Source organism: Chlorocebus sabaeus, chromosome 7 (genome assembly GCF_047675955.1).
Source record: "Chlorocebus sabaeus isolate Y175 chromosome 7, mChlSab1.0.hap1, whole genome shotgun sequence".
NCBI classification, from domain to species: domain Eukaryota; kingdom Metazoa; phylum Chordata; class Mammalia; order Primates; family Cercopithecidae; genus Chlorocebus; species Chlorocebus sabaeus.
Window position 1 is genome coordinate 15,835,315 of NC_132910.1, and position 26,432 is coordinate 15,861,746.

Here is a 26,432-nt window from a genome sequence, read left to right on the forward strand (position 1 = left end):
TTATAGGGCCATCTTCACTGATATTATCTCAGATTCCCAGTGCCTATACAGCTTCTGAAATGCATATTATAATATACAGTAACAAATTAGAAACAAGCACTAACTCAAAACTGGAAATGCTGTAAAGGGTTGATTTTTGGCAAACAATAGGTATTTTGTTTAATGCTTTTTTAAAAAAATTTGAGACAAGGCCCTGAATTTTTCTTTAATGAAACCAAGCACTGCTTCGTTTCATAACTTACGAAAGACTGGTTCATAGGCCAAAATTTCCCCTCTTCCAATGCGATAATGTAGTAAGTCAAAATCTCTCCCATACTATTGGCTATTTTATTAAAGAGCAAACCTTCGAGAAGACTTATGTCTGGTTTCCTCTTTTTCCCTGTGTCGTCTTTCTCTATGTCGTTCTTCTTTCTCTCGACTTGCTCTGTGACGCTCATAACCTCTTTCTGCATATTCCCTGTATCTGTATCGTTCTTCATCGCTGAAATTGAAATAGAAATGTTTTCTTGACAACTGGACCATTAATTCTGAATAGACTCAAACTGTAAAAGAGGAGATGTGATCTGCAGTCCAAACCCCAAATCCTCACATTAGCATCTTTTATAACATTAGTGAGGAATAAATATTTGTTGAATTGAGAGGAAAACAATGGTTGTTCTCAAAATAGCACTAGAGCTAAGAATATAAATATATAATAATTACATATGTTAAATGACCAATTTTGTTCTGTGCTTTCATAGCTGTTAAAAAGATTTAATATAACAATGCTTTGGTTTTTTCATTTCTTGAAAAAGTGAGATCTGCAACTGATTTAAATTGTTACCAGCTTTTACAATTTTTGCTCCTTTTAGAATTAAAATAATATTTGTATATCTCAGATTTCTAATCAATATTCTTGGAAAGTCTTGGACACATTTAACATTATAAAAATATACAACTCACAATGACTACAACACAGAAAGCAAGTTATGTTTTTAAACTTTAGGTTTATCATTAAATATTCATCAAATACAGAAGTATAAACATAAAGAACAGAACCATTAAAGCAACTTCTACAGTATCCATACAAAATGCAGATTGGACATACTTGCATTCTGACATCCTAATTACGTGTGTGTGCGTGCGCGCGCGGGAGGGGGAACTACATGGCTAATAACTTCAACTGCATACATATAAGTTGCATCTCCATTTTCTGATTTTGGATTGAATTATACAGACTAGTGAAACTGAGATGAATGGCTAGAGTTAGAGGGTGGTCTTTCTTTACCTCCCTAGACCTCTTTTCCTTTCATGTCCTTTAACTGACATTCTCTTTCATCTTTCTCTTTATCCTTCATGTCTCTTATTTCTTCCTTTTTCTTTTTTTTGTTTAGTATAGAAGTCAACACTTTCTACATCAGTAAATTCCCTTAGAATAAAATAATTTTTTAGAAGAGTATGCTGAAGAGCTTTGATTTTTAGAAATGTTTAATGTGAATTATTAAAGTAGTAATTTGTATGAAACATCAAGATGGTAAGGAATCTCAGGGTTTAACATAGTCAGGTGACAACTATAAGCCATGTTTTAAAAGACCTGTCAGCCTACGTTCTAGCAAAAGTAATGATTCAGTAATGCTATGCTTAATGCCCAATTGTACTGCTGACCAAGTTATCTGTGATACATTAAAATTTTAGAATCTCATTTAAAAAACAGAAAATGTATTAATATATACTTTTGCACATATTTGTATATGTTATTTCCACTATTTTTTTCCTATCCATAAATATGTACTTTGTACTTGGAGTGTGGAGGCATGTCACCTGAAAGGGAACATGCCATGCCAGTCAGTGGAGAACAGCAGAAAGAGTACAAGTGGAGTACACACAGGATCACATCCTGATTTTGCCACTTAAGAAATGAGTGACCCAGGCTGTTACTTAACCTCTCTCAGCCGCGGTTTTCTCATCTGTAAAACTGCCAAGAGTATTTTTCAAGGCTTTTTACAGAACTGACAACATTTATAAAATGCTTGGTATGAAAGCAGGCACTCAATAAATGGCAGTCTTTGGTGAATTTAATGCTTAATTTTTTCAGAAGTAGAACTTTTTAGTACCATGTCTTGAAGTAGAATAAACCAGCACCATAAGAAATATAGTTAACTTCTCTCAAAAAATGAGGCTTTTCAATGACTGCAACTAGATTTACATAAAAATAATTAAAGGCAATTATCTCATAATGTGTCATTTGTAACTCTCTTTTTCCTCTTACCCTAAAACCAACTCTTGTTGAACTCGAAGCCTTTAGATTCTAAAAGCAGCCCTGTGATGGGAACCTTACAACAGATGGCAGAAGACTGGGTCCTACACACAAAATAGAAAGGCCCTCCTCCTTCCATCCCCTTTTCTGATAAATGGCTGAACCAGAAAGGTTTCTCTGAACCTGGAAATTACATTAGAGTTCATTTCAAACATCCTCAAATGACCAGCCTTCTTTCTGGCCTATAATTAAGCTGCCTAAAAAGCAGAAGTTGAAACTGGTCTGTAATTTTCAAAACAATGGCCCTGTAATTTGTAAAGCAACATATACTACATGCCATACTGCTAAAATATCAGCCTTCAGACACCTTTACTTATACTTCACTTGGATTTTCCAGAGCATAATGTTTTCCTGGAATAATTCAGAACTCAAAATTCCTCCACTTTTTGCCTCTCTGACCTTAAACATTTCAGTCAAATTTAGGTAAACTTTGACTCCTAATGCCCTACAGTTCAGCAACTTGAATATCAAATGTGGTTTAACCATTAATGCTTTTAAGTTGCAATAAAAACTCAGTAATATCTGTGCATGTATTTGAAGCAGAAGAATTAGAGGATTTAGCCAAATCTTCTATAAACAATGTGTTATTTACGCAAAGAAAATTTATGAGTCCTGCCTGGTAAAGCAATTTATTTTATTTTTATTTCCTATCAAATTTTGCATTAAGCTCCTTACTTATAAACATGTACAATCTACAGATAGCAATGCTATCTCAAACATATTCATTTCCACATTAGAAACAATTTGACTTTCTGGAAAGTAATGCCCTCGAACTTAAAAGAATCATGCACTTAAATTGGCTGAAGTCAACAGCATATTTCCCACCAAGCAAACACAAATCATATACTCATGCGCGCGCGCGCACACACACACACACACGTATCATAGTGTTTACTTATTTGGTCAATAAAATTTTATTAAGTGCCTACGATGTATAAGTCATATTAGTAGGAGCCAAAGGAAGGAAAAAAGATGAATAAATCCTTATCAGTTCCTTCTTGTGCATTTTTTTAGGTGAAGTTTTAAGCTACTGACCAGTCCTAGTCAGCTTGACAATATGAGGGGTCTTCAAAAAGTTCATGGAAAATGCATACTACGAAAAAATTATGCATGGATTTCAACATTTTTCTGCACCAAAATAAACTCAGTAATTTGTTACAACATTGCTGAACAGGATCTAGTTTGAGGTACTAGTGTAACTGTTTAGGGGTACCATAAGCCACATCCATATAAGTCAGCAAGCTTAATAAATGTGCATGTTCTTGACTGATCCACTGTTCAGCTCATCTCTTTCCTCTCCTTGGGTCTCCCTATTCCCTGAGAAACAATCATGTTGAAATGAGGCTAATTAATAACCCTACAATGGCCTCTATGCGTTCAAGTGAAAGGAAGAATCGCACAGCTCTCATTTTAAATCAAAAGCTAAAAATGATTAAGCTAAAAATGAGGAAGCCTGGAGAGGAAGGCATGTCAAAAGTCATGACAGGCCAAAGTCTATCCCTCATGTGCCAAAAAGACAAGTTGTCAAGCCAAAGAAAAAGCTGTTGAAGAAAATTAAAAGTGCTACTCCAGTGAGCATATGAATGGTTAAGAAAATGACAACAGCATTATTGCTGATACGGAGAAAGTTTTAGTGTCTGGGTAGAACAAACCAGCCACACAACATTCCCTTAAACCAAAGCCTAATCCAGAGCAAGGCCCAATTATTTTCAATTCTATGAAGGCAGAGATAGGTGAGGAAGCTGCAGAAGAAACAGAAGCTAGCAGAAGTTAGTTGGTTTGTAAGGATTAAGCAAAGATGTGATCTATATAACATAAAAAGTACAAGGTGAGGCAGTAAGTGCTGATGTAGAAGCTACAGCAAGTTATCCAGATGATCTAGCTAATGTGATCATCTGATGGAGGTAGCTCCATTAAACAATGCATTTTTAATGTAGATCAAATAGCTTTATACTGAAAGAAGAAGCCATGAAGACTTTCACAGCTAGAGAGAAGGCAATGCCTGGCTTCAAGTTTCAAAGGACAGGCTCACTCTCTTGTTTCCTAATGCATTGTTCCTTAATGTAGCTGGTGATTTTAAGTTAAAGTTGGTGCTCATTTACCACCCTGAAAATCCTGGAGTCCTTAGAATTATGGTAAATCGACACTGCCTGTGCTCTAACAATGGAACACCGAAGCCTGAATGGCAGCACATCTGTTTACAGGATGGTTTACTGAATATTATAAGTATTCTGAACAAACTCTGTTTTTTCCTAACAATAGTAATACTCACTGGGGATAGAGGAAAGCGCCTTCTTCTCATTAAACGATGCGGTTCCATTATTTTCAAAATGTATACATTTTGAAATGTATATGTATGTATACAGTCAAGTGTCAGTTAATGACAGGGATATGTTCTGAGAAATGCACTATTAGGTGATCTCATTGTTGTGCAAACCCCACACAGTGTACTTATACAAACTTTGATGGTACAGCCTATTATACACTAGGTTACATATTATAGACTATTGCTCCTGGGCTTCAAATCTGTACAGCATATTACTGCACTGAATTCTGTAGAAAATTTTAACACAGTGGTAAGTATTTGTGTATCTAAACAAAAGATACAGTATAAATAGTATTGTAATCTTATGAGACCACTGTTATACATGTGGTTTGCACTGACAGAATATAAAAATAATAACTAAAATCAGGAGGAAAACCTTTTAAAACATATGTAAGACAAATTTTCTTAAATATTAAAACTTAATACATAAGTGTGTTGCAGGAAAGACTAATAGGAAAACCCATTTAAAAAGTTTTAAGTAAAATTTCCAATTCTTAAAGGTAGCCTATTTGTGCATTTTCTTTAAAAAATGGATAATGGTGTTTAGAAAATCACTATAATGTTTTTAATCCACTGGATATATTTTAAGAGTGACCTTGGGCAACACAGCATGACCCTGTCTCTACAAAAAATTTTTTAAATGAGCCAAGCATGGTGATGCATGACTGTAGTCTTAGCTACCTGAGACGCTAAGCCAAGAGGATCACTTGAGCCCAGGACTTCCTACATTAGGGAACAATGCATTAGGAAACAAGAGAGTCAGCCTGTCCTTTCAAACTCTGAAGCCAGGCATTGAGTTCTCTTCTCCAGCTATGAAAGTCTTAGATGGCATCTTCTTCCAATGTAAGACTGCAGTGAGCTATGATCATGCCACTGCACTCCAGCCAGCCTGGGTGACAAAGCAAGACCCTGTCTCTAAAAACAGAATAAAAGTTGTGATAACTTTATTTTTGAATATTAATATTTATAATACACTGGAAATATCTATATGGTCAACTAATTTAAGCTTAAGATGAAAAACTTAGATGGCAAGATAAAAATAAATGAAGGGGGTAGAAAATTCTTTTAAGAGATAAGTAAAAAAATGTTCAAGGTAATGGGAAGCCTCTAATCCTTTATCATTTTAAGATGGCTTTCCTAAGTACTCCCTGAGCATCTCTTTTCCAAGTGAATTGAAATTCACTTCCTCATAACAACAATAAATTTGAAAGCGGTTATGAAATACATAGTATAAACTCCTGCACACCCAACAAACCTGTTGAAAACACTTGGTGTAGGACTGTGATCACGCTCCCTCTCTCTCTCTCTGGTGCGTTCTCTTTCTCTGTCCCGATCACGGTCTCGCTCTCTGTCTCTGTCTCTCTCTCTATCTCGGTCTTTCTCTCTTCTGGCATAATAGTCCCACTGCTTGCTGGTGTCCACAAGACTAGGCCATGAAGGCGCAGAACCAGGAAGATGGGGAAAGGCAACTAAAGAAAAAACACAATTAAAAAACATTATGGTACTTTAAAAAAACAAAATGCCCACCAAAAATATGTCATTAGATTGTAATAGAAATTCACTTTATAAATAGAAAAGAGAACTATCACATGGTGAATGAATACCCACAGTATCAGGGGAAGATCCGGAAACAAATCTTAAAAACCTAACATATAAAGACCCTTCATTATACAAGGTGAACAGGAATCAGAATTAGGTTGACCACAAACTCCCCAATATAAAAAATGGAAACCAGAATACATTGGGGCATCTTCAAAGTGTTGAGAGGAGGCCAGGAGTTCAAGACCAGCCTAGTCAACATGGTGAAACCCCGTCTCTACTAAAAATACAAACGTTTGCTGGGCATGGTGGTGCGTGCCTGTAACCCCAGCTATTTGGGAGGCTGAGGCAGGAGAATCACTTGAACCCAGGTGGCAGAGGTTACAGTGAGCAGAGATCATGTCACTGCACTCCAGCCTGGGCGTCAGAGTGAGACTCTATCTCAAAAAAAGAAAAAAAAAAAACTGTTGAGAAAAAATATCAACCTAGAAAAGTGTACTCAACAACATTTTATTTCAAGATTCAAACTGCCTTTGTAAACATCAACAAAAAAATAAGCAAAACTTACAACCAACAGACTTCACCAAAAGAATGTCTATCAAGCCGGGTGCAGTGGCTCACGCCTGTAATCCCAACACTTTTGGAGGCCAAGGTGGGCGGATTGTGAGGTCAGGAGTTCACGACCAGCCTGGCCAACATGGTGAAACCCCATCTCTACTAAAAATACAAAAATTAGCAGGGCGCGGTGGCAGGTGCCTGTAATCCCAGCTACTCGGGAGGCTGAGGCAGGAAGATGGCATGAACCTGGGAGATGGAGCTTGCAGTGAGCCGAGATGGCACCACTGCACTCCAGCCTGGGCAACAAAGTGAGGCTCCACCTCAAAAAAAAAAAAAAAAAAGGAACATCTATCAGATATACCTAGAGAAAAAGAAAAATTATCCTAGAGAATCTAACATGAAAAGAAGTAATGGCTGAACAAATAAATGGTAATCATATATGCAAATCCAAACAAACAATATATGCTATTCAACAGTAGAGTTTTTTTAAAAAGAATAAAACTAAAATAGTGAACCGCAACAGGATATAAGTTAGAAGAGAAAGATTATTCTGAAGTCTCTGTATTGATGGAGAAAGATGTTCAAATTGTATGTAACTACACATTGTTAAGTATGAATAACAAATGTCGAGTAACCACTTAAAAGAAATAAAACGTATAGTTTCAAAACAATGAAGAAAAAAGGATTTTTTGAAAATCAATGCGAAACTCAGTCAATTCAAGACGACTTGACAAAGATGTAGGTGGAGAGTTAAGTTGAAATAGCTAAATATTCTCAGTAATAAAAAGGGACTGACTCATCAGTTACAAAACAAAGACTGTTGATTTGTACTTTTTAAAAACCTAACTATAATCTTAATATAAACAACATGAAAACAGAAAGTTGAAAGAAAAAAGATGAGGAAAAAAAAATACAACCCCTGATCAAAAATGAGTAGCTTTAGGCCGGCGAGGTGGCTCACGCCTGCAATCCCAGCACTTTGGGAGGCCGAGGACGGCGGATTGCCTGAGGTCAGGAGTTCCAGACCAGTCTGGCCAACATGGTGAAACCCTGTCTCTACTAAAAATACAAAAAAAATTAGCCAGGTGTGGTGGCACATGCCTGTAATCCCAGCTATTCAGAAGGCTGAGGCAGGGGAATTGCTTGAACCAGGAAGGTGGAGCTTGCAGTGAGCAGAGATCATACTACTGCACTCCAGACTGGACGACAGAGTTTGACTCCGTCTCAAAAAAAATAAAGAGTAGCTTTATTAATGACACAACAGACTTATACAAAAAACATTACTTAGGAAGGAAAGAATGATCACATGAAGATGGATGATGTAATTTACCAAGGAAACAGAACAAATTTAAACTTCCAAGTAGCTAACAACATCACCTTAAGTTTTAGAAAGTAAAAACTAATAGAAACACAGGTAGAAATAGAAAATTCACCATATTCATGGGAGATTAACATAATCCTCTCAATTATTGGTGGATTAAGCAGATGAAAAAATCAGTACAAATATAGAAGCAGTTTTTGTTTTAAGAGATGAGGTCTTGCTGTCATCCAGGCTAGAGAACAAGTGGTATGACCATAGCTCACTGCAGGCTTGAACTCTAAGGCTCAAGTGATCTTCCCGCCTCAGCCTCCCAAATAGCTAGGATTACAGGCACAAGTCACCATGCAGATAAAGACTTGAGCTACATGTTCTTAGCATGGTTGATGTAATGGACATCACATAGGATACTGCCCATAACAAAGGATATTCTTCTTCTCAAGCACATATGAAACATTTATGAAAAGGTACATATACTTTCAAAGGATGAGTATAATAGGTTTGTTCTCTGACCACCAAGCAATTTAAGTTAGAAGTCAAATTTAAAAGTTATGAGAAAATAATCCCTAACCATTTCAAATTAAAAACACACTTCTGATAATTCATGGGTCAAAAATATCATAAATTTAAATAATTAAGAACTAAACACAGACAAACATAAGACACATCAAAAGTTTAGGGATACAAGTTGTTCCAGAAGAAAATTTAGTCTTAAAATACTATATTAGAAAAGAGTAAAAATTAATGAGCTAAGTCTCCCAATATAAGAACGCAAAAAAAAAAAACAAAACAAAACAAACAAACAAACAAACAAAAAAAACAGAATAATCCAACAAAAAAGGATAACAAAGACGACTCTTCAAGGTTTCTTTTTCGTTTCAAGTCAGTTTTGTGTGGTAAATTTTTGTTTTTGTTTTTAGGAGTTAATTCATTTCAGCTAAGTTTTTAAGTGCGTTGGTATACGGTGCAGCATATTCTCTCTCTCTCTTTTTTTTTTTTTTTTTTTTAAGACAGAGTCTCACTCTGTCGCCCAGGCTGGAGTGCAGTGGCCGGATCTCAGCTCACTGCAAGCTCCGCCTCCCGGGAACTCAGCTCACTGCAAGCTCCGCCTCCCGGGTTCATGCCATTCTCCTGCCTCCGCCTCCCAAGTAGCTGGGACTACAGGCGCCCGCCACCTCGCCCAGCTAGTTTTTTGTATTTTTTAGTAGAGACGGGGTTTCACCGGGTTAGCCAGGATGGTCTCGATCTCCTGACCTCGTGATCCGCCCGTCTCGGCCTCCCAAAGTGCTGGGATTACAGGCTTGAGCCGGCCTCTCTTTTATTGTTTAATCTGCGTTGTCTACAGTTGTAATCCCTTTTTGCTCCTGATACTGTTTATGTGTTCTTTTTTCTTAATCTTGTCATAAAATTGTCATGTTTTATTTGTTGTCTTCAAAAAGCAACTTTCAGGTTTTTTCCATTATATGGTAGTTTTCTATGTACTTGATTTCCGTTCTTTGTAATCCTTTTTTGGTGACAAATCCTAAATCCTTTTAGAAAACACAAAGTACAAATATCGCTGTTGTGTCACCATGAGCTAATTTTTAAAAGTATAGTTGATTAAATACATGAAATGTATTGTTTGCTAACCTGGCAGATACATAGACCACTCACTCCTTTAGTTAATATTTTTTAATTGCTCTGTAAGATGCAACACGTTTTTATTGCTTTAAAAATATTTAAGTACTTCACTGATCCAAATTGAATCTAGGCATCTAAATACTACTACTTACCATTGCCATAGGGAAATGCACGTGCAGAACGACTATCATAACCAGAGGAATGTCCACTGTTGAAGAAAAAGATATATTTTTATGTCTGGTACAAGGAAGTTCTGAATTTTAATAATGTAGTGCAAAAGGAAAAACTTAAGGCAAAATTACAACTTTTATCCAACCACCAATTTAATAATTTAGTTCTATAATTTTATTAATAAAACACGATTTTTGACTTAAAAAATATTAAAATACCTAATTTTACAAAAAATAGGATGTGCTAGTACTATTTAACATAAATAATCCAATCAACTTAGCTGGAGTCACAAGTAAAGTAACAGAAACTTTCAGGCTATCAGAATATTTCAGATTAAAAATTTAGTCTTAATTTTAATTCAGCCCCACTGACAGGATTAACAAATAATACTTCTTAACATTTTGACTGAGAAAACAAATGTGCCTAATAGTCACTTAACAAAACTAAATCCTTATGTTCTCACAATTCATGCTTTCTTGATTTTATGCAGGGTTTATAAAATCATATGCAGGGTTTGATGCTACTGATGTAAAGTTCTCACATATTTTGTCTTTTTATATCATTTGAATCATTTTTTCAGAAACACATTATTTTTAATAGTTTATTTGCCACTTAAGAGAAAATAGCAATAACTCTTATTAGTGATTTGTACCTGCCAAGAATTATACTTGTACTTTATATTCAGTAGCTTTTAAAATCTTCACAACTCTGTCAACCTTTTTGGTAAAAAGGAAAACTGAGTCTCAAAGGGCTTATGAACCTTGCCTCGCAACACTGTTTGATTTCTATGTTGTTAAACACCATACTGCCACCCATGAGGGAAATATTCTCTTTGTACAGCATTCTAGTTAACATAAGCCATAAGTACACAGTACAAAAAATAAGGCTACTGCCACACAGAATGGCTCTAATCCTTCTTTGTGGAAGCTGAGATGGAGTATCAAGGAATAAGACAGCTTTTCTTGACTATGGTCCCATAATAGTTTTCCCTACTTCATCCCAAAAGAGGCATGTATTATTCATCATTTCCAGTAATTTATGTTTGTATTTCCCATTAAAACTGACTTGCTGCGTTTTTAACAGTCTAGGAGTTTCTTTAATCAAGTGTGTCATAAATCAAAGCAAGAGATTATTTCAAAATATTATAATTTTAGTTTTCTTTGCCCTGTTTTGATTTCAGGCTACAGGTCCAACATCTTATATAAAACTAACATAGACGTAGATTTATAAATTAAAAGACAGGTGCTATGTTTATAAAATTAAATCTTTGAAAATATTTCCAAGATAAGTATATGGTTCTTCTGTCAAAAGGCTATCAATGATCAAAAATCAGTATCCATACTGATTTACCTTTCTATTGTTGGTATAAGAGATGGAGGTGGAGCTCCTGGTGGAGGAGGAAAACCTGAAACATTCAACCATAAGATAAAAAATGTTAACAGAATGTACACTTAATGTCAAGGGTGAAACAAAGTTGCTGTGTATCACTAAATTTCTCTGGGAATATGAATGTGCTTCTCTATGTTGTAATAATGGACAGAAAAAAATGGAGCTCAAACTTATAAACAGATTTTTAGTGCAATAAAACTTTAAGTAAGCAGTCTGGTCTAATACACAGAGAACAAACTGGGAGTCAGGACACTGGTCTTATTTTCAGCACCACACACAGCCCATTTTGTAAGTATGAGAAAGTTAATCTCAATGCCTTACCTTCTCCATACATAAAACAGTAGCCACCAGATATATTTGAAATATTTTAGAAGAAAAGTAGATATATAGCAATCACCTCTTTCAAAAAATATTTCGAGAGTTTTAGAAGTATAGAAATTTCCTTAAAATGTGTAATTTATAAATAAAATCTTACCAGTAAACGCATAGTGCTCAAAGCTGAGAATATCCACCATAAAATATGTTCAAATAGCACAACCCTAACAAACTACTTTACAAAGAAAAGCACATAATATAGTTTGTGGATCAGTTTGGAAGGAATATAATTTGTACCTCTATATCATGAGGTCTGCATTCTCAATAATTCACAATACCTAAACGGAATACCACAGAATAATATGGCTGAAAAAACAGTTAATCTACACTATACTTTCAAATTCAGATAGGCTATAAAGCATCCCAGCAGAAAAAGATTCCAAAACTTATGATGTCAATTCCTTATGATACCAATTCCTTCCAAGTGTTAACAATGAACAACTCTCACTACTAGGAAATGCACTAAATTATCTAACTTAAGTCTCTCACACTACAATTTAGACACTGTCCTAAATGAGAACAAGAGTATTCCACTGTCATATTGCCTGTCACCTTGCAGTTATGTGAAAACACTTCCACTAAGCCTCCGTTTTAGTAATTCTATGAAAAAATAAATCAGTTCTCTGAATCCTTCTCAAAGGTCCACTTAAATCGATTTTTAGCCCCACTCCAAACTGTTTTCATGTTTACCATGTTCTTCACTGTATCCACTTTTAGGATCTATAATTCCTCTATTAAACATCTTAAAAGTACAAAATTAGCAATTACCACATTAGTCCTAAAGTCCACAATCCTATTTCATACAGCCTCACAACCACATTGTTTTTTAAACTAAAAAGACACATAAATGATTCCTTTCACTTTCCCTGATGAGTCTATTTCAGACACATTCACATATAATCAATGTCTCTATTCCACATCTAAATATGTATACTGTCCTATGCTACCTCAACTTCACTCAGTTTATCGAAGTCATTTTGAATTCAGACCCACCCTTGCAAGCATTATCACCTCTCATTCTCTTCATACACCTTGGCTTTTTACACTGAACTCAGTAAGACACACTTGCTACCAGGTGTGATATCACACTATAAAAAGAAATAACTGACAAAAATGTAAAAATAAATAAATAAATAAATAAATAAAACACTGGGCCACATATAAACTCCCATTGATCATACTATTACAACAATAAACAATCACCACTCTAAGAACAGCCACCTGACCAGCTGTCTGTCTAGTTGCTATGTGGGGTTTAGAACACATTTTCTCATGATACTAAGCCAGCAGGATTAAAATTAAAAAATCAGAAATAATGATAAAGTCAAAATAAAGTATCTTTCTCTTCTCTTATAGTCACTATATGACATAAAAAATTCATTGGTCTGTAAAGACATTTTTAAGAAAAATTTTATTTTATATCCTATACTGTTTTCTTCACAAATTGAATAGGTAAGAATTTTCTCAGAATCTCTATTTCTACAGAAATGGGTAAGACAGGTATAAGAAAACTATATCTTAATCAAAACTGGAATGAAGCAAAGGCAGAGCTGAAAATAGGACCTTGAAATCCCAATAGCCTATTCCATATTCTAACCACATCAACACCATCTCTCCTGTAACTATAAGCTTGAAATTTCATGTTTATTAACAATGATGGAGAAAACATGAAAAAAGTTTTACCTGGAGGTGGTACAGTTATTGGAATACCTAAAAAACAAGTGATGAAATTTAATATAGTAATTGGATTTCAGAACCTGTTATGTATTTATGCCATCACCAAAACAAACTTTGAAATAAAACCCCTCGCCTCATTATCCTAGCTTATTCACTCAAGAGAAGCATTCTGTTTTCTCGTAGAGGACTAACAATTCGAGTATAACATCCAACTTCCTTGATGAAAACCCAGTCTAACAACTTGATAACAAGGTTTCCCCCACTAGTAATCACAAAGTTAGACATCAGTTAAAAAGCACACTTATGCACACACAATGATCAAATGCCATGAAGTTAATCCTAACTAAATATGATAATCAATGCCTGAGGTTGTTATTTTAACATTTTAACAGAAAAACTGATCTGTGGGTTCTTTCTCTAATACTGCAGGTAGTACAAGGATAACTCAAGATGATGGATATTACTGACTTTTGTAAAGCTCAATATGTTGTGGTTCATTCAAGTGTTGACTGTTTTAGTATTGTTGGCAGAAGTAGTAAAAGGCTACCATTTCCTTTGATTTGTAGGAGGAGAGAAAGGGGGGAATAACCAATTCATATATATATACCCCCCAGGGCATATTAACATAAATGTGAATGATTTACTTCTACAGGTGCTAGCAAATATTAATTTGAGTGACTCTCACTCATTATTTGTATACATTATAAACTCTGAGGAATAAACTATGTACATTCTCAGTTTCACAGGGATCAAATGTGCCCTTAAAGCCTAATGTAAAATGCATTTACTAAATACTAAAATTAAATTCAGCATTTTAAATTTAAGAGATACATGAAAGGCAATTTATATGGCATGCAAATTTTAACTATTTTTCAGTGGAGGAAAAATGAGAGATTTCTAAGCAGGAAAATAAAAAAAAATGTAAGACAATTTAAAGTAACTTTTTCATGGAAAGTTTTATATAATAACTAAAAGAGTTGGCATGGGTTCCTAAATCCTATCTTAAAAACTGCAACAAAATTAGTCTAAAAAATAATCTTAATTCATTAGCTAACTGTATGCAAAAAAAATGAAACAATTGTTTTCAATTGTTTTCTTGTCAAAGGAAACATTCTAACACTATCTAAAAATGTTCTGATGTGCATGTTTTATCAGAGTAAGAGATTTAGATTAAAAAGATCTTAAGGTAGCAAATGGCCTTGAAAAAGAGACCAAAGCACCTGATTTTAACCACCCACACAATAAAAACATATTCCAAACTTACAAAACCAACAAGACTAAAGAAGATACATAAAGCAGCCATCAAGTTTCTTTATGAATCCACAAGTCTACTAAACTGACCCATAGCTAATGGCAATTCTCATTCATCCTGAGGTTACCTTCCTGTTTCCCAAATTACTAAACTAAAAGAATCCAGCAAACCATACAAGCTAGCAGAGTCCCAGACTCCAAAGTAAACGAGAAAAGTAAGAAAGGCAGAGCATTAAATGTTTTTAATATACACTATAACCTAATTTTCTTTAGAACAATACGGACACTACTTCACTATTTGATCTAGTTTTCATATGTAAATATATGATTATTTTCTTAGATTTGTAAGATACAGATTTGTAAGATAAGATTTATAAGATAAAGGAATACACCAAAATCATCCACCCACTCTATACACTATAATCCTAATAACTTTACCTAAACGAATGTGAGCCAGATGTATCACTTTAGCTAATGCTTACTTAGCATTAATTAGCATTAGCATTAATTAACATTAGCATTAATGCTAAAGTTTAATGTTAAAATGTAAATTCATGCAAAAAACTAAAAAATTTCTAGTCAGCCCCTTCAAACTTTAGTCCTCAAAAACATTTAAGTTGTTAAACTTCCACAAAACATAAAAAAAGATAAAAGACATATGACCAAAGAATCAAGTACGTTACAAGCGAAGTTAAAATTACTGTCTGCCTTTAATGTTAATCTTACTACAGTAGTATCATAGGACAGACAAAAATAATCTACTGGAATTAAAGACATAATCAAAGAAAAAACTATCTCATTCACAGGTCTTTCCAATCAATACCTACACACCAGAAAGTTGGCATGGCAACTAGGAAGGGCTCTTCTTGTGAGACCTCCATTTCATCTAAGATGATATTTCAATGCAAATCTTTATAAGTAAATGTTCATTAAAACAAAACTATAAAGTTGATGAAACACTATATAACCAATTCTCTGACAATTATTGAATGTATTTTCAAACTGAAATATCATGTAAGGCCAACACTATTCTCACTTAAAAATCACTATTTAGTATTTGACTCTTCTTAATAAAAGAGAAACAGTATAAGGGAAAACAAAATTCATCTCAAAAGTCCCTCTCCTTTCCTCTCCCAACACCTCCATCTTCCTGGCAAACACATGCTGCCTAACCTAGACAACAGACTTAAATAAGGAAAATATTTTGTTTCTTTTCTATATCCTTTATCTGAAAAATTAGTTTTAAAAATGTTGATTTTCCTGGAAAGCTATACGTAACAGTAGTAAAAGTAGATTTCTAGTGCTGGCCAAAACCTTTTGGAAAAGTAATACTCAAGCTCTAACAGACTGAATAGATTAGTGGTATTAAAACTTGAACATAGGCTGGGCGCGGTGGCTCATGCCTATAATCCCAGTACTTTGGGATACCAACGTGGGTGGATCACAAAGTCAGGAGATGGAGACCATCCTGGCTAACATGGTGAAACCCTGTCTCTATTAAAAACACAAAAAATTAGCCGGGCATGGTGGCATGTGCCTGTAGTCCCAGCAACTCAGGAGGCTGAGGCTGGAGAATCGCTTGAACCCAGGAGGCAGAGGCTGCAGTGAGCCATCGTGCCACTGTACTCAGCCTGGGCAACAGAGCAAGACTCCGTCTCAAAAAAAATAAATAAGTAAAAAAATAAAAACAAACCACCTTGAACATGCATCAGAATCACCTGGAGAGTCTCTTAAAACACACAGATTGCTGGGCCCTTCCCCTAGTATTTCTGATTCAGTAAGTCTGGTGTGGGACCAGAAAACCTACATTCCCCTAAATTTCCCAGATGATGTTGCTGGCCCAGGACTATACTATGAGGATCACTGGATCTGATTCTAAGCTTCTCTCCTAATTTCACTGCTGAGCAATTTAATACAGACTAAATAAATCCCATTCCAAACTTTTATGAAACAAAAGCATCTACCTGTGACACTTTTAAAAGTACTATGAGAGCCTACACCATACGGCATTCTCAAAAGAGAAGATGATTTATTTCTGGTTGAGACAGGGTCTCACTCTGTTGCTCAGGGTGAGTGGCATGATCACGGATCACTGCAACCTCTGCTTCCTGGGCTCAAAGCAATTCTCCCACCTCAGCCTCCCAAGTAGCTGGGACCACAGGTGTGTACCACACCATGCTCAGTTAATTTTTTACATTTTTTGTGGAGACAGGGTTTTGCTATGTTGCCCAGGCCGGTCTCAAATTCCTGGGCTCAAGCAATCCACCTGCCTCAGCCTCCCAAAGTGCTGTGAGTACAGGTGTGAGCAACCATGCCTGGCCTTAATTTTTGCATTTTTTTAATAAAGATGGGGTTTCTTCATGTTGCCCAGGCTGGTCTTGAACTCCTGAACTCAAGCAATCTACCCGCCTTGGCCTCTCAAAGTGCTGGGATTACAGCAGTGAGCCACCACACCCAGCTTAATTTTTCCAGTATATAACACATACACTTAAATGTAAAAGTGGGTGGGGGTAAGACCTGAAATCCTATTTGGGAGATTGAAGGAACTGAGGCAAAGAAATAGAAAGGCAGCATTCCTGTTAAACATCATATTAAAAAGAATTTACCCACGCTAAAAATTCCCACAAAATTAATAGTGGGCTTTGTACTCACAAAAAACTAAACAAAGATTGTCTATAAACTCATTCTCAGTGTAGTCTGTCATCATTTTAATATAACTAAGGCAAAACAGTTTCTGACATGGCTCTCAATGGTCCCTGTCTGCTGGTACTTATGTCCTGTCCCATGTCGGGGGGGCTAGACATTGTGACTTATGTCTACCACACACACACCAAAAAACAAAGAATGTTACTTCCATGACTAGGTTACAAAAAAGTGATTTCTATTTTACTGGCACCCTCTCTGTTGCCTTCTTGGCTTATGTGCTTTGATTAAGCAAGCTGACATTATTAGATGCCTACACCAGTGAGGAACTGAAGCCCTGTCAATCCAACAGCCTAGAAAAACACAAAATCCTTTTAACAAAGAGGTGAGTGAGCTTGGAGACAAATACTTCCTTAGTCAGGCCTTTAAAGAAGACTGTAAGGTCTGAGAGAGACCTTAAAGTAGAGGATCCAGCTAATCTATCCCAGATTCCTGACCCATGAAAACTGTTCAATAATAAATGTATGTTGTTTTAAGTTACTACATTCTGGAATAATTTGTTATACAGCAGTAGAAAACCAATACATGCAATAACCATTTATCTTTTCTCTATTCAAATTCAAATGAAAGAAAAAAATGGCGGAATATGTAAACTACACTTCCTATTTCTCACTAGTAAATTGCAAATTCCATTGGCAGTGTTATTTAAGAAACAGATAAACTTGATCACTTTCCTTAAGTCTCAGGATTTGTATTTCAAAGCCTTGATCAAACTCAGAAGTTTGACTCAAAAAGAGTAGAAAAGGCCAAGGTTTACAAAAACCTTTAAATATCACCTTCTACCAAAAATGCTTTTCTATGTAACAGGATTTTAAAAACTAAACACAAACAAAAACATACGCACACACATGTGTATCATCTCATCTACCATCCACCCTTAAATACAAACCAGAATGTAGAAAGAATATGGCAAAACCAGTATTTCATAATTAAAACAATTACAAGGTGCAAAAAAAGATTTAAGCTATTTTTAAGAAAAGTGTTAAAAAGTGGTATGGTCACACAATAAAGTAACCAAAAATTTACCAGCATACTTCATGTCTAAAAGGTAAAAAAGATAATTTTACAGAAATTATAAAATGGACAAACTATGTTACCTTTATTAGGATCTCTTACTCTTCTATTTTATAAAATCTAAAGCCTACAGAAAATAAACTTCTTACACAAAACATTTCTGATAGAAGTATCAATGTTTTTTAATAGAGAACTTGTAAAGAAATTATCTCTACCAGCTTCCATATAATCATGAGACGATCAAAAGAGCAGTGTAAGCAGAAGGCAGAAATAAAATTAATTAGATTCGACAAAATGTGGTGTCAATGATGTATTAAAAATGTAACCATTATAAAGAGTGCATCGTGGAGGAGAAAGCACATTTAAAAATCAACATCCTAAGAAAGCTTTTAATCTCTATTACATTTAAATAAATTTTAATTGTGCCAGAAAATTCTATTTATTATAATTAGTATTGCTCTCTGTTTTGAATTTACTGAAAACACTGATAGGCAGGCTTTTATAATTAAATATAGAAAAACACAAGAGTAAATACAGTTTACAAAAACTTTAAGGAATTCTTTTTTAATGGTAGCTCTGGAAAATGCTTACATTTCTGGCAAACAGTGCCAGTTAATTTGAGGTAATCTGTTGAGTAAAACAAAAAATCCAAGGTATTATAAAATTAGCTTAATAAACGTTAGTCATAAAATAGTTTCTCAATTAAAGGGATAAAAGTGTACTTCCTCAAGGGCACTGATAATATTCATCCAATATAGGCCAAGCTTCTGCCAAAGCAGTATTCTCAATGTTTTGTCCAGGAATTCCTGGGGGTCCTTGAGACCCTACTGAATCTGCCAGGTCAAAACTACTTTCATAAATTTACTAAGCTCTGGCTGGGCGAAGCGACTCACGCCTGTAATCCCAGTACTTTGGGAAGCCGAGGCAGGCAGATTGCTTGAGGTTGGAGTTCGAGACCAGTCTGACCAACATGGAGAAACCCCATCTCTAACAAAATTATGAAATTAGCCAGGTGTGGCAGTGCATGCCTGTAATCCCAGCTACTCGGGAGGCTGAGGCAGGAGAATCGCTTGAACCTGGGAGGCGGAGGTTGCAGTGAGCTGAGATCGTGCCATTGCACTCCAGCCTGGGCAAACAAGAGCAAAACTCCATTTCAAAAAACAAAAAAAAATTTTACTAAGATGTTATTTGCCTTTTTCATGCTCATTTTCTTACAGTGGAGTTTCCAGGGGCCACATGACTTGTGATATCACAATAGATTTAATGTGAAAACACACAGGAGAACCAGCTTTTTTCCACTAAGCCACACCAAAAGCGTAAAATAAGATGACTTCCCACTAAATTTTTAAAATTATTCTGGAAAAGCAGTTATTTTTCATAAGAAATTTTAAAATGTTAACATGCAATGAGTATATTATGCATATCTCTAAACTAGTATTTTAATTTCTCAGTTTTAATTTCTAATATTAAAAAACAGATAAAATATAGGTAAGTAGAAACTCTTTGGGATCTGCAGCAATTTTAAAGAGTTTAAAGACGACTGTAACTAAAAAGTTTGAGAACTGCTGTGCTAAAAAACCAGACTGCTAACAGAAAAATAATCTAATGAGAATGCAGGATTTAGAGCAAATGCAGAATGACCCTAGATATGAGCAACTCGCTGCCCGCCCCCACCCTCTGACCCAATTCCTATATATCATCCCTAACCCAAAATTAACATATTTAAGAAATAAACAAGATTTTAAAGTTCATGAAATTAGTAGTACTAGATGACTAGTCAGACACTGATAGAAGACAACAGTCTTTTAGGAAGAAATCTACTTGTTTCTAAAATGCAGAATCCTACATATCTCATATCTAGATAAACAGTTAAACCCTACAGCTAACTTTAAAAGCAGGGATGCCTGGTTTGTGGTCTAGAGTAGTTGGGCTATATCTCAGTAAAGCAAAGACCCTTCTTCAACTCAGCAGAATTCCACTACTGGGCTACATTTCAATTGTTTCCAAGATCCACAGAACTAGTCATTTGAGGTTTATAAGAGTTCATACAAAAACAAATGAGTTTAACTGAATTTGCCTTCTATTCTTCAGCAAACTCTACTACAAAAAAAAAGAACATCAAATATGATGACACTAAAGTAAATTAACATTTAAAAGCCTAAATTAAAAGCCTACCATAAAGTTAGCTCGTAATCATTAAATTCTATTATTTTAGAAACAAAGTCAGTCAGTCACAGATAGACAAATGCATGATTCCACTTATATGAGGTACCTAGAATAAGGAAACTCATAGAGACAAAAAGTAGAATAGAGGTTACAGGGGCTATCCTTAGGAGGGAAGGAGCTTAGTGGGCACAGAGTTTTTGCTGGAGATGATGAAAAAGTTTTAGGTACAGATCATGGTGATGGTTACATAACATTGTGAATGTATTTAATGCCAATGAACTACACATTAATAAATGGCTAAAATGACAAATATATTGTATTTTACTACAACAAACAAACACACAAAATCACCTACCCTATAACAACACTTCCAATTTTACAGTTTTTCTTCCAATACACAAGTATTTCAAAACTGACTTCTTCAGCTAAACACAGACATCTTAACACAACTCAGGCAAACAGTAAAAACCTTATTCAGATTTTCAAAAATCTGATGACTGTTCCTTATAATCTCCTTAACCTCCCTACCCACCAATACATATGCATGTACTTCAACATGAGAGAAATGCTTTAAAAAAAAAGTTTCTAAGACATCTTACTGTGACAAATACACGTAATCCAATAATACAATTTTCTAGATATAGGTACTGATTCATTTCAACATAGTTAATAAAGAAAACAGGTTTTCAAGCAAAACTGCCTTGGTTAGAATTCTGGTTTTACTATTTTCTAGCTATTACTTAGATGGCTTATGTCCCCGCTTCCTTGGTGCAAAATTAGAATAATATCTACTTCAGATATTGTTCAAGAATCAAATGAGTTAATACATGCAATGTGCTCAGATAGTACCCTGAAAAGTTAGCATCCAATAAGTGTTAGCTATTATATCTATTATTACTCAGAAACAGTATGAAACCACTCTAATGTATTTCTGAAAAAACTCAGTACAACGGAAACTATTTTCTGATTCACGAGAAAATGAAATAACAAATTTTCTGAAAATTATAAAAGAACCAAATTAGCCAGTATTTTTCTTTCTTTCTTTCTTTTTTTTTTTTGGTGAGATGGAGTTTCGATCTTGTCACCCAGGCTGGAGTGCAATGGTGTGAGCTCAGCTCACTGCACCTCTGTCTCCTGTGTTCAAGTGATTCTCCTGCCTCAGCCTCCTAAGTAGCTAGGACTACAGGTGTGTGCACCATGCCCAGTTAATTTTTTTGTATTTTTAGTAAAGATCACCTGACCTCAGGTGATCCTCTCGCCTCAGCCTCCCAAAGTGCTGAAATTACAGGTATGAGCCATCACGCCTGGCCCAGTATTTGTTTTCAAGCTACTATTAGTATGGCTGCAGGGAACCACAAAAAATACTTTTGCACTTCCAGACATCTCCTCTTTCTTTATTGTATTCTAATATATAAATCTCCTCTACTCTTCATACAAATCTATTATGGCCAGAAATACTTTGCGCTCTCTGTGTTACTAGCAAAGTTTCATATATGTTTGTAGGTGTGTGTTTAAGGGGGAGAGGAGGCAATATATTTCTCCTCTTCTGTGAACTATTTGACAGTGAAAGTTCTTCAAATGAGAGTTATCTCTAACACCTTATAATTATTAAACAGTAACTATCTACTTATGCAATAAGCCCTCTGTAAATTTGCAAGAGTCAATCACAAATTGTATCATCTAAACCAGGGAATTTCTTTCTAAGAATGAATAATAATAATTATGCTGGAATAGAAAGTATAAAGTAGGTCTCTTCCAGGCAAATCTGGATGTATGGTCACCCTACTTATTAAAACAAAACAAAACAAAACAAAACAAAACTAGTAGCATCCTAAAATACGGGAATAAAATATCATTACTATACTTATCACATTTTGGACTTTAGTTTTAAAAACATTAGACGTCTAATGTTAAAAAGGCAACATTAAAATACACTGAAATTGATTCTTTAAAAAATATTTTTTCCATTTTCTTTTGATTATTTCTGAAGAAAGCAAAAAAAACAAGACAGTTTATCTAAGAAAAACGGAGTATCTTTTAAGGCAATACTTTAAAAAGACTCCTGAATCACAGCTTTCTTTCATTAGCTGCTTATGATTCTTAAGGTGATTTAAATTACAACAAACTACGGAACATAGTGTAATCATGTGGTTCTGTGGTAAATGGTAAATGAAAACTACAGCTTTAAGCATGGCAGCTGGCATATATCTATGCAGCCGTACTGTTATTCAGAGCTAGTGCCCATCCTGATCGAATGTACCAGGTATGAATCTGAAAATCATCTTTGCTGTTATGGATACACACATATGTCGTTAACTCAATTAGCAAACACACTGGGGAATGCCAAGTACATGCAAGACTACTGTGACTAAAACTGTAGGGAAACATAGATAGAAATGCATAGCCTGTATGCTCCCCAACAGCTCACATTCTACTGAAAATAAGGAGCAATTCAGAGTCTCACCTTCAAATATTTGGTTTTAAACAACTGGTATCCTGCTCAGCATATATACCAGCATTAGAATTCATTTGAGTCTGTACTCATTAAATACTGATAGAACAGCATAGAAATATAAACCAAGAATAAGCATCAAAGGAAATCTGGATTTTAAAATACAGAAAGCATGTAGCTGAGAATTAAGTAGAAAAACAGATTAGGCAAAAGAAAAATAATTAGCCGCACTCTATAGTATAATGTCATTAATAACCTAAACACTGTTCAAAGATTTGTTATACTTATGAACAAAGGTTACATGAAAAAGAAATGGTCAGGGGTAGTGGTTCATGCCTGTAATCCCAGTACTTTGGGAGGCCGAGGAGGGCAGATAGCTTGAGGTCAGGAGTTCAAGACCAGCCTGGACAAGATGGCGAAAACACCATCTCTACAGAAAATACAAAAAAGGCCGGTATAGTGGCACATGCCTGTAGTACCAGCTACTCTGAGCCAAGAGGATCACTTGACCCTGGGAGGTAGAGGTTGCAGTGAGCCGAGACCGCACCACTGCACTCCAGCCTCGGCGAAAGAGTGAGACCCTCTCTCAAAACAAAAAAACAAAAAAACAAAAAAAACAAAAAAAAACCCAGTAATTTTATCACTTTGAAAAAAAGTAAACTCCCAGATAATGCCACTGCCTATCTATAGCAATTACCTCTCTAGCAATATTCTACAGAGTTTCTGAATATTCTTATACCAGCTAAGTATTTGTTGTTATTAATTCATACCAATTCTGTCCTAGTTACTTTAATAATTAGTAGTAAACATATAAAATGTTAGCCATCTGGGAATATTCTATATTAGTAAATAAGGAAATCCTTTCATTTTGTCATTTGTGACAACATGCATGAACCTGGAGGGCACTGTGCTAAGTGAAATAAGCCAGACACAGAAAGACAATTACTGTACAATCTCATTCATATGATCCAACTCATAGAAGCAGAGAGTAAAATGGTGGTTACCAGAGGCTGGGGGCCATGGGTGAGGAACGGGAGATGATTTTCAAAGGACACAAAAGTTTCAGAAAAATGAGAAAAAAAAGTTTTGGAGCTCTACTGTACAGCATGGCAACTATAATTAATAACTGTATATTTCAAAACTGCTAGGAGAGTAGATTTCAGAATGTTCTCTCCACAAGAAAATGGTAAGTATGTGAGCCAATGAATATATTAACTTGATTTAATCATTCTACAACATAGACATGATCAAAATATCACACTGTACCCCATTAAACATATACAAGTAATACTGTCAATTAAAAATAAAATTTTTAAAAAGATTTTTAAGGATAAAAAAGAAAATTATTTCAAATCACTTACTACCTAGTAAAGTAATATTACAAAGGAATCCAACAGGATTATTAACACAAACATTAATAATTTTTTAGTATCATTAATCAAATATGTTAAAACATTATTTCTTTTATTTATCTAATTCTTTTTCAGAGGACAAAGGATTCATATAGAAATCACAGAAGTCCTCATTTTGAATCACCTAAGTCCCCTTTCATTTGGTTAATACTCAGCATATTAAAGACACAGGAACCACAAGTCAGCCCCAACTAATGAGTGGTTTCTGCTCAATCTATTTGTTGGAACAAGAAATTCAATGAATTTAGAAATACTAATGTTGTCTAGAATAAGGACCTCAAACCTATATTACAACCTCCTCCTTCCTCTATTTTTGAGACAACAGACTCTCTAAAGCCACAAGTCATTTTTTCATATTTTTCCATACTTTTTGAGAGTAGAGGTGACAGTGGAAGGAAATCAAAGGCACTGAGGATGAAAGACAGAAGCAGTGGCTGACATTTAGAGGCCAAGGATGAATATGTTAGGGAAGGACTATTCAGACCCTGTATTTGGTTCTGTACTCCGATCACAACTGGCACCTTAAAACAAAGACAGCTCTCTTGCAAATAAAAGTGAGTGAGAGTACATGGCTCTCTAGTATAAACTGATTTTATTAATAGGAAGTAAAGCCTAATACATGTCTTTCATGTTGCCCTGATGAGGATAAGCAGCTATTTTTTCATCATTTACTACTAGTTTTCTCCCTGGGAAGAAGTTATTATTCTTAATCAATCTTGCTAGTTTCATAAAAACTTGGTTAAGGCAGATAAAGATTAAAAACAAAGTAAGAGACGCAACCAGATGAAAAATTCAAATAAAAATAAAATTTGGGAATTATTTGTGAGTTTATTCTCTATCACCACTAACCTGGTTTTTAATTAGTAATCAAAAGTAGCTATAAATATAATAAACATTTATATCACTTTTGTTTAAAAGAAGTAAATACCAGGCACCCAGTAGCAGTCTCCAAAAAGGAAACCAGTATACAGAAGACCAGACTGAAATATTAATTTCAATCTCTTCACAAGATAAAATGTTTTGATCTACTCCCATCCTAAAAGTATCTTTAATGTTTCTTTTAAAACAAATTAACACTGGTAAAGTTTATAACTGAGTATGGATCTATACATATCCTATTAGCAACTTAAGTTTGGGGATCATTATCATATTTTTGAATCACAAGATTGGTATCTGTATATTCTTCTCAATTTTAGAACACTGTCTCTTTCCTATACTGTGAAATAGCAAGACACATATATATCTGTTTCAGTGTGAATCTGTTAAAGATAAACATAATATCTATTACTTTTAATGTAATGCGATCAAGATATAATTGTAATTGTCAAAAATTTAAAAAAACACTTGCAAGCTAATTTTCTTTCAAAGTCAAATGTCTTATTTACTATTTACCCGGTGGTGGAATCAGAGGTGGAGCAGTGCTGACAGTTGGAGGAGGTGGAAGAAATGGAGGAGGTGGAAGGTGAGTGGGAGGAGCTCCTGGAGGGAAAAACGGAGGTGGTTTGCTAAAATTGTTGTCTACTTCAGTAGCAGATCTTTCAGAAAGGACCTAAAATTAGAACACAGTTAAATAAACAGATGCATAAATATTATGTAAGACTAATCTTAGTAAATTAACTTCATTTAATCTAAGAAACAAAGTAAATGGTAGTTTAATTCACATATATGTATTTTTGCGGGGAGAGTAATAGTTCTACATGTGTGACATGTGCATACATATGCCTATGTGAGCATACACACACATATACTTTTTAAAATGTGCATATTCAAATCTTAAGAAAAAACAACTGGCTCATTACCAAAAATTTCTTAATAAAAAGTAATTAAGTAATAAAAACACCCCACACAAGAAAAAAGTACTTCATAAAGATCATTTAACAAGTATTATCTTTGTTACCCAACCAAAGTTAAAGTATTCAATTAAGGCAATGTAATCATTAATCAGACACTAGCCTTAAGAAATTAACATGGCAGCAGGTCAGTCATTCACTGTACGAGGGCCTGTCATCAACAGGTTGCAAAGTAAGAGACTGTCAGGCATGCATCAACAGACTGCAAGCAATAGGCAGCAAGATATGTAAATAACTTTATCATGTGAGTCTTGTAACTTTAAGAACAGGGTTTATTCTTGAAAAATAAAGTAATGTTTGCAAAATGTTTATTTG

At 34.9% G+C, this 26,432-nt stretch overlaps 1 protein-coding gene across 23 annotated transcripts in view; it reads right to left on the minus strand.

Annotated features, from left to right (window-relative positions):
• FIP1L1 (factor interacting with PAPOLA and CPSF1) overlaps positions 1-26,432 on the minus strand; it is an 85,775-nt gene that overhangs the window by 6,890 nt on the left and 52,453 nt on the right. For 9 of the 23 annotated variants that reach the window (XM_073017386.1, XM_073017380.1, XM_073017383.1 and 6 more), the window contains 5 exons: positions 25,660-25,816; positions 11,179-11,233; positions 9,810-9,865; positions 5,878-6,091; positions 344-481 (listed from right to left, as the gene is read on the minus strand). In XM_073017386.1, coding sequence (XP_072873487.1) covers positions 344-481; positions 5,878-6,091; positions 9,810-9,865; positions 11,179-11,233; positions 25,660-25,816 — 620 coding nt within the window. Of the gene's footprint in view, positions 1-343; positions 482-5,877; positions 6,092-9,809; positions 9,866-11,178; positions 11,234-13,275; positions 13,303-25,659; positions 25,817-26,432 lie in introns of all 23 variants that reach the window. The other 14 variants (XM_073017385.1, XM_073017378.1, XM_073017381.1 and 11 more) reach the window with 4 other exon arrangements.